The sequence below is a fragment of the Antrostomus carolinensis genome, unplaced genomic scaffold (genome assembly GCF_000700745.2).
Source record: "Antrostomus carolinensis isolate BGI_N321 unplaced genomic scaffold, ASM70074v2 scaffold42949, whole genome shotgun sequence".
NCBI lineage: Eukaryota > Metazoa > Chordata > Aves > Caprimulgiformes > Caprimulgidae > Antrostomus > Antrostomus carolinensis.
In genome coordinates this window covers 11,870-28,753 of record NW_010338688.1, presented here as the reverse complement: position 1 = coordinate 28,753, position 16,884 = coordinate 11,870, and the positions used below count along the sequence as shown (strand labels likewise).

General features: G+C 46.2%; 2 protein-coding genes across 2 annotated transcripts in view; one reads left to right on the top strand and one right to left on the bottom strand.

Moving 5' to 3' along the window:
• The first annotated feature begins 123 nt into the window (after nt 1-123).
• The window catches only part of GTF2E2 (general transcription factor IIE subunit 2), a 23,773-nt gene continuing 7,012 nt past the window's right edge, over nt 124-16,884 (top strand). Inside the window, exons 1-5 of the mRNA XM_010175595.1 lie at nt 124-288; nt 11,900-11,991; nt 12,521-12,628; nt 14,396-14,578; nt 15,001-15,094. Coding sequence (XP_010173897.1) covers nt 126-288; nt 11,900-11,991; nt 12,521-12,628; nt 14,396-14,578; nt 15,001-15,094 — 640 coding nt within the window. The 5' untranslated portion in view covers nt 124-125. The remainder of the gene's footprint in view (nt 289-11,899; nt 11,992-12,520; nt 12,629-14,395; nt 14,579-15,000; nt 15,095-16,884) is intronic.
• Nucleotides 5,111-5,404, bottom strand: SMIM18 (small integral membrane protein 18). Its single transcript, XM_010175594.1, has one exon. It carries the CDS (start codon nt 5,402-5,404, stop codon nt 5,111-5,113), a length of 294 nt encoding a protein of 97 aa, XP_010173896.1.

The following is a 16,884-nucleotide window of genomic DNA, read 5'->3' as shown; positions in this document are numbered from 1 at the left end:
TGCGGAGGGAGGGACGGGTCCGGACGAGAAACAGCTTCAGAAACTGACATCTCTATTCCTGAGCGCCTTCCTGACTCCAACACCTCTTGTTTTGCCTTATTCCTCCTATTTCTTGTTGCAGAATTATGGATCCGAGCTTACTGAGAGAGCGAGAGCTATTCAAAAAACGTGCCCTCTCCACACCTGCGGTAGAGAAACGGCCAGCGCCATCTTCTGACTCCTCTTCTTCCAAAAAGAAGAAAGCAAAAGTTGAACAAGGTGGCTCTTCAACCTCAAAACAAAACACAGGTTGGTCAAAGTTGCCTGCTCAACATCTGCTTGGTATTTTCCAGGATTTTCTTCTAAGCTACGGTTTACAAATCAGTTTATCTGTGAATTTTCTTAGGGGGTGTAGTTATTGCTTCTCTTAAATTGTTGGTTTTTGTTAAGAAATTCACTTGTGTAATGGGGAAAAATGCTTTTGCTATTGTGTATGCCTGTCAGGCCTCATCCTGTGACTTGTTTGCTGTTACTCAGTTGGAGGAATCACTGCTGCTAAAATATTAGTTCATATGAACAAGAAAGCTAGGAAAGACTTTTCATAAGGGCAGTTAATGACAAAACAAGGGGAAATGGGTTTAAGCTGAAAGAGGGGAGGTTTAGATGAGATACTAGGAAGAAGTTCTTCACTGTGAGGGTGGTCAGACACTGGAACAGGTTGGCCAGAGAAGCTGTGGCTGCTCCTCCCTGGAAGTGTTGAAGGCCAGGCTGGACGAGGCTTTGAGCAACCTGGTCTAGTGGAAGGTGTCCCTGCTGCTGGCAGGGGGGTTGGAACTGGATGAGCTTTAAGGTCCCTTCCACCCCAAACCAGTCTGGGATTCTATGAAGCTGAGCTTTGGTTTGTGCACCTTTGTACTTGCTTGGCCCACAGGACAAGCAGTAACAGTGGTCTTCTTCTTTTACTCTCCTCTGTTTTTTCAGCCAGAAAGCACCTAAAACTTAATTTTCTACTCTGTAAGTCATTATCCATCTATCTGTGAGGTGGATTTTGCTACTTACATCTTGTCTGGCTAGCACATTGCAGTAGCAGTGGTTCTTGTTTTACCTGGGAACTCACCTTTTGTTCATAAACACCAGGGCTTCTGTAGGTTTCTGCCTGCCTGGGTCAGGAGTTTCATCGTTTCCAGGAGCTGGTGGTGCTGTTAACACAAATTTCAGTGTCCAATAAGCAGTTAATAGAGCAGCACCGAAATCCTGCGAGCAAATGAAAAGTGCAGCACCGGGAGCTGCAGGGAGAGGGTTTGTGTGCTCACAACTGTGTGAGACACAGAGCTCAGAGGACCTTTCCCTTCTCTGAAAGCACTGACCCTTCCCCAATAACACTCTAAAGGTCACATCAGACTAAGGCACAAAATATCCTGTTGTGTAAAGTTGTTGTGTGTTTATATTTTGAATATTATCCAAACTCCAAAAGAATTAATAGGGCTAAAAACAGCAGAGAAAAACGTCAAGGCCGACTGGAGGAGTGGAACATCTCCTTTCTGAGGGGAAGGAGAGGGAGCTTGCCTCTGTAACTTCAGCTTCTCAGGGCGCCAACTAAAGGTATCAGCCAGATGTTTTAAGATAAACTAAAGGAGGGCAGGTTTCCATCGGCCCCTTTGCCACGCTCTCCTCTCCAAATAAAGTAAAATTCTATGTGGAGTATCCTAAAGTGCATATCCTGAGTGAGGGTGGTTTGCTGGGAATGAGGGATGGGGAGGCAGGAGCAGGGCACGCGGTTCTGGGTCTGATCTGGGGGGTTTGAGTAGACGTGTGGCTAGACAGCAGAACAGATCAAGTGTGATTTCTCCTGTGATTTCGTGGGCTGGGTATTTCTTTAGTTGCTTTTGCAGCTGTCACATTATTGGCTTTCACAAGGAGGAACATGTGACTCTGAGGACATACACCTTATCTTTTAGGCTGCTGGCTCCATTCCAGATGGTATCAGAAAGGTTTTGGCGTTTCTCTAATGTCACTTTCATGCACAGTCAGCGCAGTCTCCTTTCTTTTGCTCCTGGAGAGTGTTTACTAACTGGTGCAGAAGCAGCAAGGATGAAAGGGAAATCATGGAGAGTAAGTGGAGCACCTTTCTCCCTCTTGCTCTTCGTAGCTGACCCAGAACAAGCGTCCAGACTGGCAAGAGACTGAGGGGCTGAAGCAGCCACAAGCAGCACAGGTTGCCCTGTGATGCTGCAGAATCAAGGTCCTTGGCCTCAAAACCCACTTGTTATCTGAATCACTGGGTTGTGAGGTGCCTGCCAGGATATTCATGTGTCAGAGATGGGTCCTCGGGGGGTGCAGTAAGAACCTGATGTTGAAGAATTCCTGTCCCGTGCCCCTGAAGAAGTGAAAATGAAGATGATCAGCCCTAGTTCTGTTGTGTGGTGACCACAGAGACGGTGAATAATGTCACCACGACTACGTGTCAGTGTTGGTAGCCCCTGGGTGTGTACTGCCTGCGGGTTCTCCATCGCTCTGTGATTCTGGGACGCAGAGAACCTGCTTGTGTCACATTTTTGGGGACGAGAGGCATTGAGATGGTGCTGATACCTAAATGACTGCATAGCTAATCTGGCCTGAGTGTGGAGATTTCTTGCAAGTTTTCTAGTGAGAGCAGTTATTAATGGTAGTTATTTAAAAGCATTATTCAAGCAAGTTATTTGAAAAAAAAAATCAGAACTGCCTTGTGTACTGAGTTCAGAATGGTAACCAGAAAATAAAGGCAATAGATTGGGTCAGTTTATTTTTTTTTATTGATCAATAGTAAGTTGTGGCCAAGATCTCAAGAGCTTTAGTGATCTTAGCCGACAGTAATCAAGAGCTGAAGTCTCCTGGAGCTGTTTCATGACTTACTCTACATGTGGGGAAAAAATCATCCTGAGGCTCTAGGGCTGTGCAAGGAGAGATCTTCATCTTCTGCTCCTTGGGCAGACCCCCAGCCCCCTTTCTAGATCCGTAAAAGGCATAGCTGGCACGAGTCCCAAGGCTTTTCCTTGCGTGTGCTTCTCGGGAAGGCAGGAGAACACGGAGCCAGCGCAGCAGGGGCTAGCTGTGTTGCTGCCTGCACCCCGCCTTCGGGCGCAGCGGCGACCAGGGTTCTGTGGGAGCGCTGCGAGGGGAGAGCGGTCCTGATGCTGTTCAGGGCGTTGGCTTTTGGGAGGGGGGCACTGGAGTTAGTTCAGTGTGTGCCAGTGGCTGCTCTGGCCTCTCTGGAGCAGGGCTCTGCTCTCTCAGGGCTGATGCTGTTGGATGCAGCAGAAGGTAAGGAGGCATCTCCCCAGTGACCCTGGCAGCAGAAGGCGTTGCCCTCGCTGACGTGATCTCCATCGTGTGTGTCCTGGCAGGGACCCTAAATGGTCCTGTACCTTGGGCATCCGTCAGCTTCCCTTCCTTGTGCTTATAGTTTGATTTTTAGCTAAAAGGGTTCTCTGCAGGTGGGACTGGGTCTGGCACTGGTGAAACCTCAGCGTACCAGGTGGTTGCAGCAGTAGTTGTGTCCTCTTGTGATTGCAGAAGGGAGGTGGCTTCTCCAGGTGAATGGCTGGACTAGCTGTTGGCAGTGGCCTTGGGTATCTTGTGACTCCATCTCACTGACCAGGAAGAACACAAGCCAAATTAGCACGTCTTTCAGCGTGTCTGTATCTTCTGGAGCTTGGGCACACTGAACCTGATAAAGGGAGTTCATCTGTTTAAAAAACCCAAACTATATGTAATTGTAGGTACTGGCCATAGCACAAAGGTGTTTCTGATAGAGAGAGGCTGTGAGATCAGTGCTGTGGCGTGCTTGTCTGTTTGGTCATTAGGTGGGTTTTGTTTCCCGAAGGACAGGAGTTTTGTTTGGCTTTTATATAATTAAAAATCTTGTCCCCTGTGTGGCTTTGGTTTGGGACGTTTCTCGCTGCCCTGCTTCTCTCTGGGTTCAGGGGTGTGAGAGACTTACCGGGCATTCTTGGTGGACACAGTGGTCCGTGGTTACAGGTGGGATTTGCACCTGCAAAACTGTTATGGTTTTAGATGGACACAATGCAGCTGCAGAACTAAAAAATGTGGTGAGCTCAGAGGTGTGAGTGTCAGGTGGTGGTTTGTGAGGAGGGTGTGATCTGAACTCTCGGGGATGCATCGGCAGGCTGGTGAAGCAAGCTGAGATTCTCTTGTGCAAAATGAAGTGGCTGCTCAGTGCACATCCATCCTGCTGACTCCAGCAGAGGCTTATCCTGGTGTGGCCTCCTTGGGAAGCGTGTTGGCACCCGGAAGCTGCCTGCAGGCTGGGTGAAATGGCTGTCAGCAGTCTGGGAGGTCTGCCACCCCCCTGCTTGTGTGCCTTGGCAAGAACTCGGTCAGTTCCAGTTCAGCCTTGGAAAGTGAAGGTGGAGATGATGCCTCCAGCATTTGACTCCCTGGAGCGTTGTGGTTACCACAGAGCAGTTCTCTGGAACTGGAGAAGGGGAGGGAGAAAGGGTCAAATTGTGCCACAGGAGGTTAGAAAAGACCATTTTAGGGATAGGTGTCGTGTTGGTTTATTGTTCCTCCCACCACCCCTTCCTCTAAACCTCAGAGACCCGGTATGAGAAGAGCCACCGAAGGCAAGAATGCGCACAAGCTCTCCTGTCTCCTGGGAGCTCTCGCCGTTCACCCTGCTGTCTCTTTTCTCACCCCTTGTGTGTCCCTCCTGTCCCTGTGTGCTTGACGTCAGGGGGAGGACACTGCTGTGTCTGCTGCGTGTGATCAGCTTGTTGAGCGTTGATATAAACGTTTTCTCCAGTTAAGCAGCACAGTTTTATGCAGGTGAGGCAACATTTGTTCATTCAGGTAGACAAAGATCTACACCAGTAACTCACTATAAACAACAGAAATTCATTTATAACCCAACATCTTTTCTCCGCCTGTAACGTCGCAACAGCTCATCCTTCTGCTGAGCACTCGGGAAGCCTTTGCCAGATATTGAAGTTCACATGTGGAGACAAAACGGGAACTGTTGCTGTTAAATAAGTCCAAAAGCAAGCAAGCAAGCATGTGGCTTGCTGATCTGTAAGGTACAGGAGGCTTCATTCAAGGTGTTGAACATTCTCCAAGTGCTGCCGCTCGGCCCTTGTTACACCACCTCTGTGTCACGCTTCCTGAAGCTGTTCATCATGGCTCTGACAGGGTTGGGCTCGTTCTCCAAGTCCTTCACGGTTTTGTTCTTCACACAGCAGCAGCAGTCTAGCAGTTCGTAGAGGAAAGCCAGCACCACCAGGGACACTACCGTGAAGATGAAGATAATCAGGATGACAAAGCAGGCGGTGTTCCAGTTATCGTGGAAAGGGTAAATTTTCTGCACTTGGAAGCCCAGGTACTGGGAAACGGACGTCGTGTCGTTCCAGTGAGTGGCGTTGAGCGTTGCCATTCTCCAAGGGTTGTCTTGGCCTGTTCACCGTCAGGGGTGTGGGGGCTGAAACAGAAAAACAAAGCTGTTGAGGGCTCTGTGGATCAAGAACCTGCTGTGATTTTTAACCCAAACTGTAAGAACTTTTAAGCTCAGATCAGGCGCTCACACCTCCTGCAAACAGGCATTGTTGCGTGCTCCTGTTTGCTCACAGCAGCGTCAGACTCCAAACACACAACTTGGTGATCTCTCTGGAATGTTTATTTCGGTGATAACGGCTCCCTGTGTGCATCATACATGTAAGTTAGGCTGGAACGAGAGAGCTCTGCTTGATTTTGAGTCTCTGCAAAGAGGAAAAAGGTTACAAAGATGATTTTCAAGGGGTACAGTGGTCCCTGCAGCCTGTCCATGGTTAGTCTTGAGGTTGGTACTTGTGTGGTGTGAAATCCCTCAGCGCTCTTTTGTCGCTGATGGAAAAGCAGGAGATCCAGGTACCACCCTCCCCTGCCCGAGTGAGGAGAAGAACTTTCATAGAATCATAGAATCATAGAATGGTTTGGGTTGGAAGGGACCTTAAAGATCATCTAGTTCCAACCCCCCTGCCATGAGCAGGGACACCTTACACTAGATCAGGTTACTCAAAGCCTCATCCACCCTGGTCTTAAACACTTCCAGGGAGGGGGCATCTACAACCTCTTTGGGCAACCTGTTCCAGTGTCTCACCACCCTCACACTAAAGAACTTCTTCCTAATATCTAATCTAAACCTACCCTCTTTCAGTTTAAAGCCATTCCCCCTAGTTCTGTCATTAACTGCCCTAACGAAAAGTTCTTCCCCGGCTTTCTTATAGGCCCCCTTCAGGTATTGGAAGGCTGCTATAAGATCTCCCCTAAGCCTTCTCTTCTCCAGGCTGAACTTTCTACGTGATAATGTCATCAGAGTCTGTTGGCTTGTTTGGGTTGTGTTTGGGCTTTTTGGGGGGTTTTTCCTTCCTGTTAGGGGAGAAAGAAAGAAATCACTCTTTAAAAAAAGCCTATAAATCATAACTATTTTTTGGAGGATACTTCTGAAGAATGGAACTGAGCTTTTGGTTGTTCTTCTAGTACAAAATAACAGTCCTGGTTCCTGAATGCTAATTATTTTAGAATTGCCTATTAGCACAGACTTGGTAACCCTGTAAAGCTCTTGGCTTCAGAAGGCCGGATTTCCTGACGTGTTGGTTCCCCTGCTCTTCCACTGGTGCGTAAGAGTTTGTGCTGGGGATCTCCAGCTGCTTCCTTCAGCTGCCCCAACGGCACTGAGCGCGTTCGGCCTGTTTGTGGTGCCGTGGTCATGAGTATAGGTAACAAGGAAAGCCCAACCCTTTCTGGGGAGTTCTGTTTTCTTATTTTTCATCTGCATTCGATGCTGGACTGCTAGAAAAGGAACGTAATCTGTGGATGTTTATACCCAGCAGAAGAAAAGACGGGTCTGTGGTGTGGAGGGAGGGATGAAAGAAGAAGTTGGCTACAGCCAACTTTGGCATGAATGGTGTTGCTGTTGAGATCTCCTGTTTTGGAGACAACAGTAATAACATCTTGACTGTTACACCTCTCTTTTTTTTCTCCTCAATTTCTTTCTTTCCCTGGCTTTGCCTCCCAAAATTGAGGGAACTTTATAGTACTTTGGGTGTGTAGTCTAATGGAAGAAAAAAGGTCGAAGGAGCCAAAGTAACTCCTGGTTGCCTGCCGTAGCAGACTGCTGGGCGCTGTAATAACCTCCGAATCCTGCAGGCAGTGTAGAGCTGGGTGTGGGGGAAGGAGGTCATGTGGGATCTCCTCATTCCCTGGAGTGGAGCGTGGTGAGCGGCGCTGCCGGGCCAGCCTGTGCCCCAGGTGCAGGCCTGTCACCGCGTGCGTGCCAGCCAAGGGGCAGCTCACAGGGCGTGCTTTGTCTGCTGGGCTGCCCCAGAAAACATGGGGTTATGGAAGGGGAAGAGAGAGACGAGATGGTAACTTCCTGGAAAGCTGGAGTCCTCTTTCTGTGTCTCAGTAAAAGCTTTTCTGCTTTGAAGGTAAAGCAAAAAGTGGAAGCTGAACGATGTTCGCTACAAAATGGTCCTGGCTACCCACATGTAGTTAATTCCATTCATTGATCACATAATCACACCTACAGGACGGAGGGGAGTGCTGATGTGTTGTTGGTTAATCTGTGCTCACAGGTAATGCTCTAATGAACCTCACATAGCCCAGAAAGAATTCTGCAGTCAACCTGTTGAGACAGGGAAAACTACAGAATGCCTGAGTGCATGGGGAGTGAGTGACCAAGGCAAAGGGTGGTGGTGTCTCCTAAACAGACTTCTTAAGGCAGCCTGAGCACTTGTCGTCATTTTTGTGACATTATTTAAAAAAAAAAATGTTGTGAAAAGCAGGATGATGTGCAGCCAAACCGGCTTGTGATTCCAGTCTTGTCTTTATTGTTCAAATATTATAGAATTTGTTCTGTACCCTCCTGTCTGTAGTGGATTTAAACTGAAAAGGAACAGCTTCGTTGTTGGGAAGGTACCTGGCATTACATGTGATACAGGCATTTATTGGAGCAGTGGCTGTAACTGTTTCCTCTGTTAAATCTGTGACTGAATACGCACATTTCTAATTGAATGCACAACATATGACTGAGATGGATATGATTAATGAAACAGAGTTCCTTGGGTTTTTTTTTTTTGCCTTAATCAAAAGTTTATGCAGCAAATCCAAGCTAAAAATCCTCCTCAATTGAGTTGGGTCCTGGCTTTGAAAATGTGGCTTGGTTTGGTCGTGGTCGGGGAAGGAAACTCGGCTGCCGTGTTTTATGGGGCTACAAGTCCAGAGGGTTTTTGCAGGGGTGCTCTGAAGGCTTATTTGAAAATCTGATGCAGGGGCTGGGGGGGGAAGGTGCTGAATAAAAGGATTTGGAGTCCCCCTTTGAGGGGTTATTAAAACAAGCAGGATTTAAATGTGTATTTTAAACAGCAAGTGAATGTCCTCGGGAAATAAAGGAGAGGAGTTTTGTTTGGAAATTTTTAAACAGATTTCTAAGACGGAGGATTTTTTTTGGAATCTGTTACACGTCACTTTGCTCACTCTGTAAACACCAGGCACAAAAATTAAGTGTTTCTGCTGATGCAAAATTTATTCTTTGAGTCATTTGGTAAAAGCAATGAAGATCTGGGGCTGCTGGAGGGGCTGGGCATGTTCAGTTCACACTGCGTAGCCAGGACCCTTTGCTGGCACCGCTCCCCACCAAGGCAGGAGCTCTCTTCACCAGAGGAGAGGAGCATCTTAGGCACAGCACAGCTCCTTCCCACCCCACAGCCACCACTGGGGCAGCCGTTTGCACAGCGCAGAGAGGCTGTGGGAGGTGGAATTTGTGCTGGAGGTGGTTCCTGCTTGATGATGATCTCCTTAGGTTTGAATGAGGCTGGGCAGATAAATATCAGCTACTCCTTGCTGTGATGACTGAAACACAGAACTGAAGTAGCCCTTGCCTGAGCCTTCACAATTAACACAGCACTAATGAGGTTAGTGTCTTCAGAAGCCATGAACAACAGTCTGTCTTCCTGCAGTTTTACTTAATTTCAGGTGGCACAATTTAAATTTGTCTGGTAAGCCAGTCTGATGGGAATGCCATTCAGGTATCGTATGTGTCTGAAATGCAGCGAGGTAAATATTTAATTAACTGGCTTCTGTCACATCAGCCTTAGGTTGTAATTGAAGAATATCATTGTCTTTAGATGCTGCAGAGGAGCAGTTTTATTTGAAATCATATTCATGGAGCAGAGGGCGATGACTGGCAAAAAAATCCTCTCGGTGCAGTGCCGAGGAAGTGCTGGCTGAGAAACCTGAACAGGCGTTCTGGGATAATAGATTTAGAGCTCTCAGATGGGTTCTGACCTGTCTGTGGGGACGGTATTGATGGCTGCTCCAGTATCTACCAGGATGATAACATGCAATGGGATTTTCTTCCTGCCCTATCGTACCCCGTTTCCAGAACAGCTTTCTAGCACACCCACGGACGTAGGTCTCTCCTAGGCAGCTGCATTGATACGGTTTATGGAATACCCACTGGCCAGACACATTTCTTATATTTCAGGTTGTTCTTTGTTTTAAGGCAAATCCTTTCACTGTCATTTCTGTACAAATATATAGGATCAACTGCAAGGAACAGGAGGTGCAATGAACAAGTTACCTCCCCAGGAGGCATGAAATCCATTTTGTTTATTGAATCTTGGCTTGGTGTGTTTAGCTTTTCCGTAAGATGGAGCGGTCAGCAATTTCCCATCAGTGCAGGGATATGGGGAAAGTGCTTGTCTGATCGTGCAAGCCAAGCTCCTCTGCATCAAATCTGCTAAACCTAGAGAAAAACCATTCTGATTCTAAGCAGCTCGTTACAGGCTTGTAGATTACAGGCATAATTTCTCTGGGTAATCAAGACAAAGCTTAAGGCAGCGTTATAAAATGGTGCACACCTACCTCTGGTCTGAGGAGATGCTGGAAGAGCGCTGTCCTGCTCCCGTTTTTAACGCAGCCAGTGGCACAGCTAAGATGGAGCTTCGCTACCATTGGCCACAGCTCGGTGCTGCTGACAACTTCCTTTTGTGCTCATCTGCATCAAACCCTCAGCCCCAGGAGTAAATCATTCACAAATGTGACTCCTCCTGTCCGGAGCAAGAGGCCAAGCCCTCCGCTCTCTCCTTCCTGCCGAGCCCTTTGTGCACCGTGAGCTGGTCAGCGGAGCAGCCTGGCTGGGAAGGCGACGGCGGGGCGGCTGCCACCCCACGCTGCTGTGGGCTGGGGAGCAGCTGCTCTCACACACACACACACACACACACACACACACGCCGTGGCGTTTGAAGTGTTAATATCTGCAGATTCCCAGCTTGGCCGTGCGGTTAGATCGACTCATCCTGAACCGCAGCAGGCTGTAGCCAGGCAGATTAAACCAGATAATCTTCTTGATTCAATTGACAGGACAAATGCATAATAAGTCGTCTTAACTCTTTGTTGTGCCTCTGAAGTATTTTAGTCGCTTTAGACCCTCATGTTGCACGTGTGAGGTTTGGGGTTTTTTCTATTTTATAAAATAGACATTAATTTTTAATGCTAAAAGGAGCCCCTGTAGGGGAAAATCCCTGTAGGCTGTGTTTTTTCAGGAGGAGATGGCTTTTGTTTTCCTCCCTTTTTCCATCTTAATTTAGTAGCTGTAATAAAATGTTCTTCTGTGCCTGGATTGATCCTGGTTCTTCTGTGTTACTTGTGGGATTGTTGTGCTGTGTCAGGTACGATGTCACGTAATAGCCAGTCACCAGTTGCTGAGTTTTAGATGTGACCTTTGTTCCTCCAGTGGTATGGCTCTCACTGCACTGGCACCAGTTTTTAATGAAATCTTCCCAATAATTATCCAAACCAGATTTGGTTGGAATTCCCTACATCCAGTATTCCCACTTGGTAGCTGCCTTTGGCAGTGACTTCCCCATCCCTTGGGAAGTAGGTTGAGATGCAGGGGGACAGGAAAACACTTCACCTGGAGCAGAGTGACTTTGGAAAATGAGCCCTTGGCAGGGTGTCTGGATTTGAACAGAGTGAATGCACCCCACTTTCTCCAAGTCTCAGATGCATTTGACAGAACATGATCATCTTTTTTTTTTTCTTTTTTGTGTTTTTTCCCCACTGCAAACCCCTCAGCCCTTCCACTCCTCCTCCTTTCACCGCTCTCATCCATACCCTCCAGCTGCCCGGCAGAGCAAAGACTTTGCTTAGCAGCTCTGCTCAGCGCCTGCTCCAGCCTCTCCCTCAGTTCCTGCACTAACTTTACCTGTTCTTTTCCCTACCTCAACCGATTTTTCACAGAAACAACAGGAGCTCAGTATCTCTGAGGTACCTCCTGTCCTGTCAGATTTGATGAGAAATCACCAGTGGGTTAAAAAATTCCTGTGGTGCTGCAGAGGGAGTTTTCTTTTTCTGGAGTAGCTGAAATTCTGCGAAGCTGTTGCCGTTAAGCCTGAGCATTACACTGGTAATGGGCCTGTGGTTTTCGGCGGCGGTTTGTGGGATGTTTCTGTTTAATGCACTGTGCTATAAAATTCATAAACCAGCCCGTTAACAACCTGGCAAGGATTTGCCAAACAAACCTCACAAACACGTTAAGACAGAACCCGGCTTGACAAGAGAGGAGATGCTGAACTGTTGTTCCAGTGGTGCAACGCACCTGGTTGAACTGGTTTCAATTTATGGGTCTTTTAAAATAAATTCTCCGCTACAGCTACTTAAAAAAATTAAATAATAATTAAAAAATTGCCCATCACGACGAGCAATTGTCACAACACCTTCCGTTACCTGGTGATAAGTGAGTGCTGTGAGGGTGACGGCTCCGGCAGTACCTGTTTCCGTTCCTAGTTGTAATTCTTGTGGAAGTGAAGCCAGAAGGAGAGGGAGTGCAGAGCCAGCGGGGCGGTGGTGTTGAGAGCATCATTTAATTGTCTGTTTTCTCCTTTTGTAGATCACAGCAGTGGATCATTTAATTTGAAAGCCCTTTCAGGAGGCTCTGGCTACAAGTTTGGAGTCCTTGCTAAAATAGTGAATTACATGAAGGTACAGTGTTTTGGTGTGGAGTTGTAATGTTTGGAAATACTTTATTCTCCTGTGTGTAGCTGGAAGAAGCTGAATATTTCAAACTCTCAAATTCTTTTCCCACAAGAGTGAGAATTTAAAGAAAAGTTGTTGTTAAATTGCAGATGCTCAAACAGAACAGTCAGCGAATTGTTCCGTTACTGAAATCCTCATTATTCCAGGTCACTTTAAAACTGGGGGAATGTTTTTTATTTGCAGGAGAAGTGGGGATTGCAAGATGCTGACCGTTTTTGGGATTCACAAGCTACTCACCAAAATAACCTGTGATCTGGTGCTTGACTCTGTCATCAGTCTGTGCTGGTCCTAATTATTTTTCCTCCTATTCTCAAAACCCCCGAGTTGACACTCGTGTGCTGTGTGTACTGTGTCTGTCCTGCTTTCACAGAGGTCGTTTTGTCATCCCATTGCACCAATTCTGGCTACTTTGTGGTAATTGAGTTGCTGAATACAATAAGGCCGGAGCTCTAATGGATGCTGTTTGCCTTTCCAGACTCGGCACCAGCGTGGCGATACCCATCCGTTAACTCTAGAAGAGATTTTGGATGAAACCCAGCATTTGGATATTGGGCTCAAACAGAAGCAATGGCTAATGAGCGAGGTAAAGAAAACAGGTGTTTACACTTTAATTAGAGATCAAAGAATTCTGATAAGCCTGAATTATACATGTTTATTTAACTACAATCTCTACAAATATATAATCTCCCTTTTTTAAGAAATGACATTGTTTCACATGTCTGTCTGGTACCTCTTGCAATTGAGGTGACTGTGAAATGAAAGCTGCTCTGACGTTTTTACAGACCTGTTGGAATTATTACACAGAGAATGTATTTTATGTCAAGTGAATTAATTCATTACTAATTTTATATAAACAAGCTGTTTTTCTTAAGGAATTTCTTTTAAAAAAATTTCAAGCAGAGAGCTCGTTCAACATCAAAGATGTCAAATTAACTAAACCAAAGCAGTAACAAAATTCCCAGGCTTCCAGTTCTTCGTTACTTACTGAAATGAAGAATTCTAACGTGACATTTACGTCTGAAGTTGTGGGGCAGTAGATCTGCCAGTTCCACTGCTGAAGTTCATTATTCTCACTCTAGAGGCTAGGTGTCTTTTGTACAGATTCGCTGCAACTTGCCTCCATACTCATCTTCATGCTTAATTGCTCTGAATGTCTTCATGGAATTTCAAGATGAATAAATCAGCAAGATGCTGTGTTTGGCATTTATACCTGATGGGCCTACCTGCTTTTACTCAGATCATACTTCAAATCCTTGCAACAGAGTAGTAAAGGCTGTTGAAACATGGGTGTAACAAAAAATCTCTGCATAATAAAACTAGGATGGTTTTAACTGCTACAGCCTGGAACATTCCTTTGCTACCAGTACTAATACTCCGGGGTACAGAAAGCTCCAGTCTGACAAGGGTTGGTTGTGATGGAAGCTTGATGTTGCTGAATGAAGTCTTTCAAAGGCTGTCTCCAGATTGTTTCCATAACGAACCAGAGTATCTAGGCTGACTGAAAAAGCTCCTCTCAAGGAGTGTGTGTAAAATGATCACTGAATTGTTACTGGATGAGGAAAGGCAGCGCCAGAGTTAGTTACCTTCTCTCTTAGAGTTGTTTTTCTCCCTTCTTTATTCTCTCTGTGTGTCTTCTCTGTCTCCTTTCAAGGTCAGGCTGGCATCTGCAGAAGAAACTAGTTAGAGTTGCCCTCTGTTACAGGTGAACTTCCATTGTGGTGCTGGCTGCCCAGCAGAACTGATTTGGAGCATATCTTAAATCATTTCAATTGTCCATGAGCTTCTGGTCAGCTTCACTCTGAAGCTGGCATCAGAAGTAAAATCCTACTGAACAGGAGGTTCGCTCTTCTCAATTTCTTCTACAGCTGCTGGTCCCAGTTGATGGCAGTTGGAGAAGACTCTCTCCTCTTTTGTTCCTCCCAGGTTAATACCTTTCACATTCATAAACACCTGTATGACCTGAGCTTGATTATGCCAAGCTGTATATTTGCACTTCACGTCCAGCCAAAGCACGCTTGTTTGCATTCCTTCTTCTTTTCATTTTCATTCCTTTCTCCAAAAGGTACCTATGCAGCTTTCCGCTGTAAGAGGCTTCACGGACCTTCAAGCCCGAAGGCATTAAGTGAATGATGTTAAGCCTCCTTTGGTGTTTTGTGCTTTATGTTGTGGCAGATTAAGCCTAGGCTGGTGGATCTAGGATCCAAGGATTTAAAATCCATCTCAAACTCCAACCTTCAGACTGTCAGCTGTGACGTGTGGCTGACAGGCTCTAGCTGCTCAAAAGCACACTAGAAAACAAGTACCAGCGTGTGCTCTTTTTCAAGGTTTAAAATTTATGTCCCTATTACAGGCTCTAGTCAACAATCCAAAAATAGAAGTTGTGGATGGGAAGTATGCTTTCAAACCCAAGTACAACTTGAAAGATAAAAAGGCTCTGCTCAGGCTCTTGGACAAGCATGACCAGCGAGGGCTGGGAGGAATTCTTTTGGAAGATATTGAGGAAGGGCTACCCAATGCACAGAAAGCTATAAAGGTGAGTAGCACATTCTCGTGAGTTGTTTCCATTCTCTTGATAACTCAAAAACTGTTTTGAAGATCTGCTGTTGTAGCTTTTTCTGTATTTCATCCTTTACTTTCAGGTTTGGCCTGATGTCTCAGCCCCACTGTCAGAGCTCTTTTCACAAAAGACCCTCAATCCCCCACGTTCCAGCTGTAGGCATTTAGCTCTGCTCTTGTGCCTTGATCTCAGTTCTGTGTATCTCATCCCTGACTTACTGGTGCACTTACCATCAGCGTCTGCTTTTGGGTGCTTTTCATGGTCAGGTGCTTTGCTGCTCCTGTAGCGTGCCGTGCTTTTTGTAGCACGAGGTCTGGGGGTCTGTTGTTCAAGTTGGAATCCTTGTTCTTGGAAAGGAAGTGATTTTGAGTTGTTGTTGTTTTGTGTTTGTTTTTGAGGCTTTAGGGGACCAGATCATCTTTGTTAATCGCCCTGATAAGAAGAAAATTCTGTTCTACAACGACAAGAGCTGTCAGTTTACTGTGGATGAAGGTAGGTGTTTGGTTACCTGTGTTTCCACAGTAGTTGATTTGACTTGATCTGAAGCACCTATGTGAATAAGCAGTCTTCGGGTATAGCAGTCTTTCAAGGTGGTAATGAAATACTGGGTGTATCCAGATGTCAGGAGGATGGTTTGTATTAACATGAGGCTAACGAGACTCGCGAGTGAGGTCAAGGGTAATGTCCTCTGTTTTATAAAGGATACATTGGAACGTGGCACCGGGAATCCAACAATTCTCTTCAAGTGTAGGGGTACAGAAGAGACTAAAAATCACCTGACTGACTAAAATGGCAGCTAATATTTTGCTGTGTAAAGGGCATCCAAAAAACCCCAAAAGAATGGCTTCTGGGTGCAGGTTTCTTGGGTTTTTTCCAGTTTGTTGGTGATACTCCTTTTATTGGTGAATGCGACGAGAAGCCACAAACGGAACAGAAGGAGGAAGCAAACAGGGAGGAGATGCGAGCAGAAGTCTGGAGAAGGAGTAGTTTACACCTGGGACGAGAGTGCGGGTGTGAGGTAGCACTGCTGCCTGGAGCTGGAGTGGATTTGGGACTTCACAAGTTCAGCATGTGTGTTCTGTCTCAGGGATAGCCGTGAAATCCTCTGCTGCAGTCTCCCTGTTTGTGCCCAGAAATTAATGAGTCAGGGTGTGTTCCAGTAATTACATTTGTGCCAGTATCAGGTGCTGGTCAGTACGGAAAGGGGAAGGCAGTCTGTGTCAAAACATCTTGTTCTAAATGACTCGGTGACACTGAACGCTTTCTTGTAACACGCCACATAAAGCCATCTTGCCATATAAAGTCATGTTATGGTAAAAAAAAAACAAAAAAGGGGAAGAGTTTTGATAGAAACGTGAGCTGCTCTACTTACAGGGCCCTAGAAGAAAGCATAAAGCTCGTTTTTTCTTGGTCTAGTTCAGGGAGACTCTTTATTTTCAATAGAATTAATGAAAATGTGTATCATTAACTTATTTGTTATGTGCCACACTTGTACTCTCAGTAAAACAGCTTTCTTCAACAAAGATAATTATGTAGATGTGACATCTGCATTTAAAAATAGAAAAATAGTTTCAAAATATGGAAGTGACTCTTTTTTTTAAGTCATAATTTCTGTCACTTCTTGCTAGTGGCAGTCGGAGCGGCATGTGAGATGCAGAATTAGAAGCCTTTAGTCTGCGTTCACTGGGGAATTTCTGAGCTCCCAGATGCCCGTAAGCTTTCCCTTAACACTGTCATCCTGTTCAGATAGTCTCCGCTCAGTCCACCAGCCCCAGCTTTCAGGGATCCCGACTCAAGTAGCCAGGGCTGTTGCAGTAACCGTGGAGACAGAGCTTTGAAGTTCTTAGCAGCTCCTGGTTCCATTGCAGTCACTCCTGCTGATAGTTCCTTCTTCTTATGCATTGTTTTCCTGGATCAGTGGCCCTCAGTTGGCTGTCCTAAACGAGGTGGCAGAGGGAGAGCTCTGCCCTCCTGCTCTTAGTCTGTAAAACTCCAGGACTAACTGTGACATTAATAGAAGAGCCCATTTTATTAAGACGTAGCAAGAGACATCTGCCACCTCTTCCTCAGGCAGCCAGTATAAATCCAAGGCTGTTCACGTGCAGTACCTGGTGTTTGAGCACACTGGGCACTGGTGTGTGTTCAGCAACAAGCAGTGCAGGCTTTCGCTGTGAAATGGGGGGAGAGGTTAAAAACCCAACGTCTGAAACCCCGTGAAACAAAAGGTTGAAGCCGTTTGGGTCACTGTCCCGGTGCCGGGAGGCGTTGAAGCCTGCAGGGTC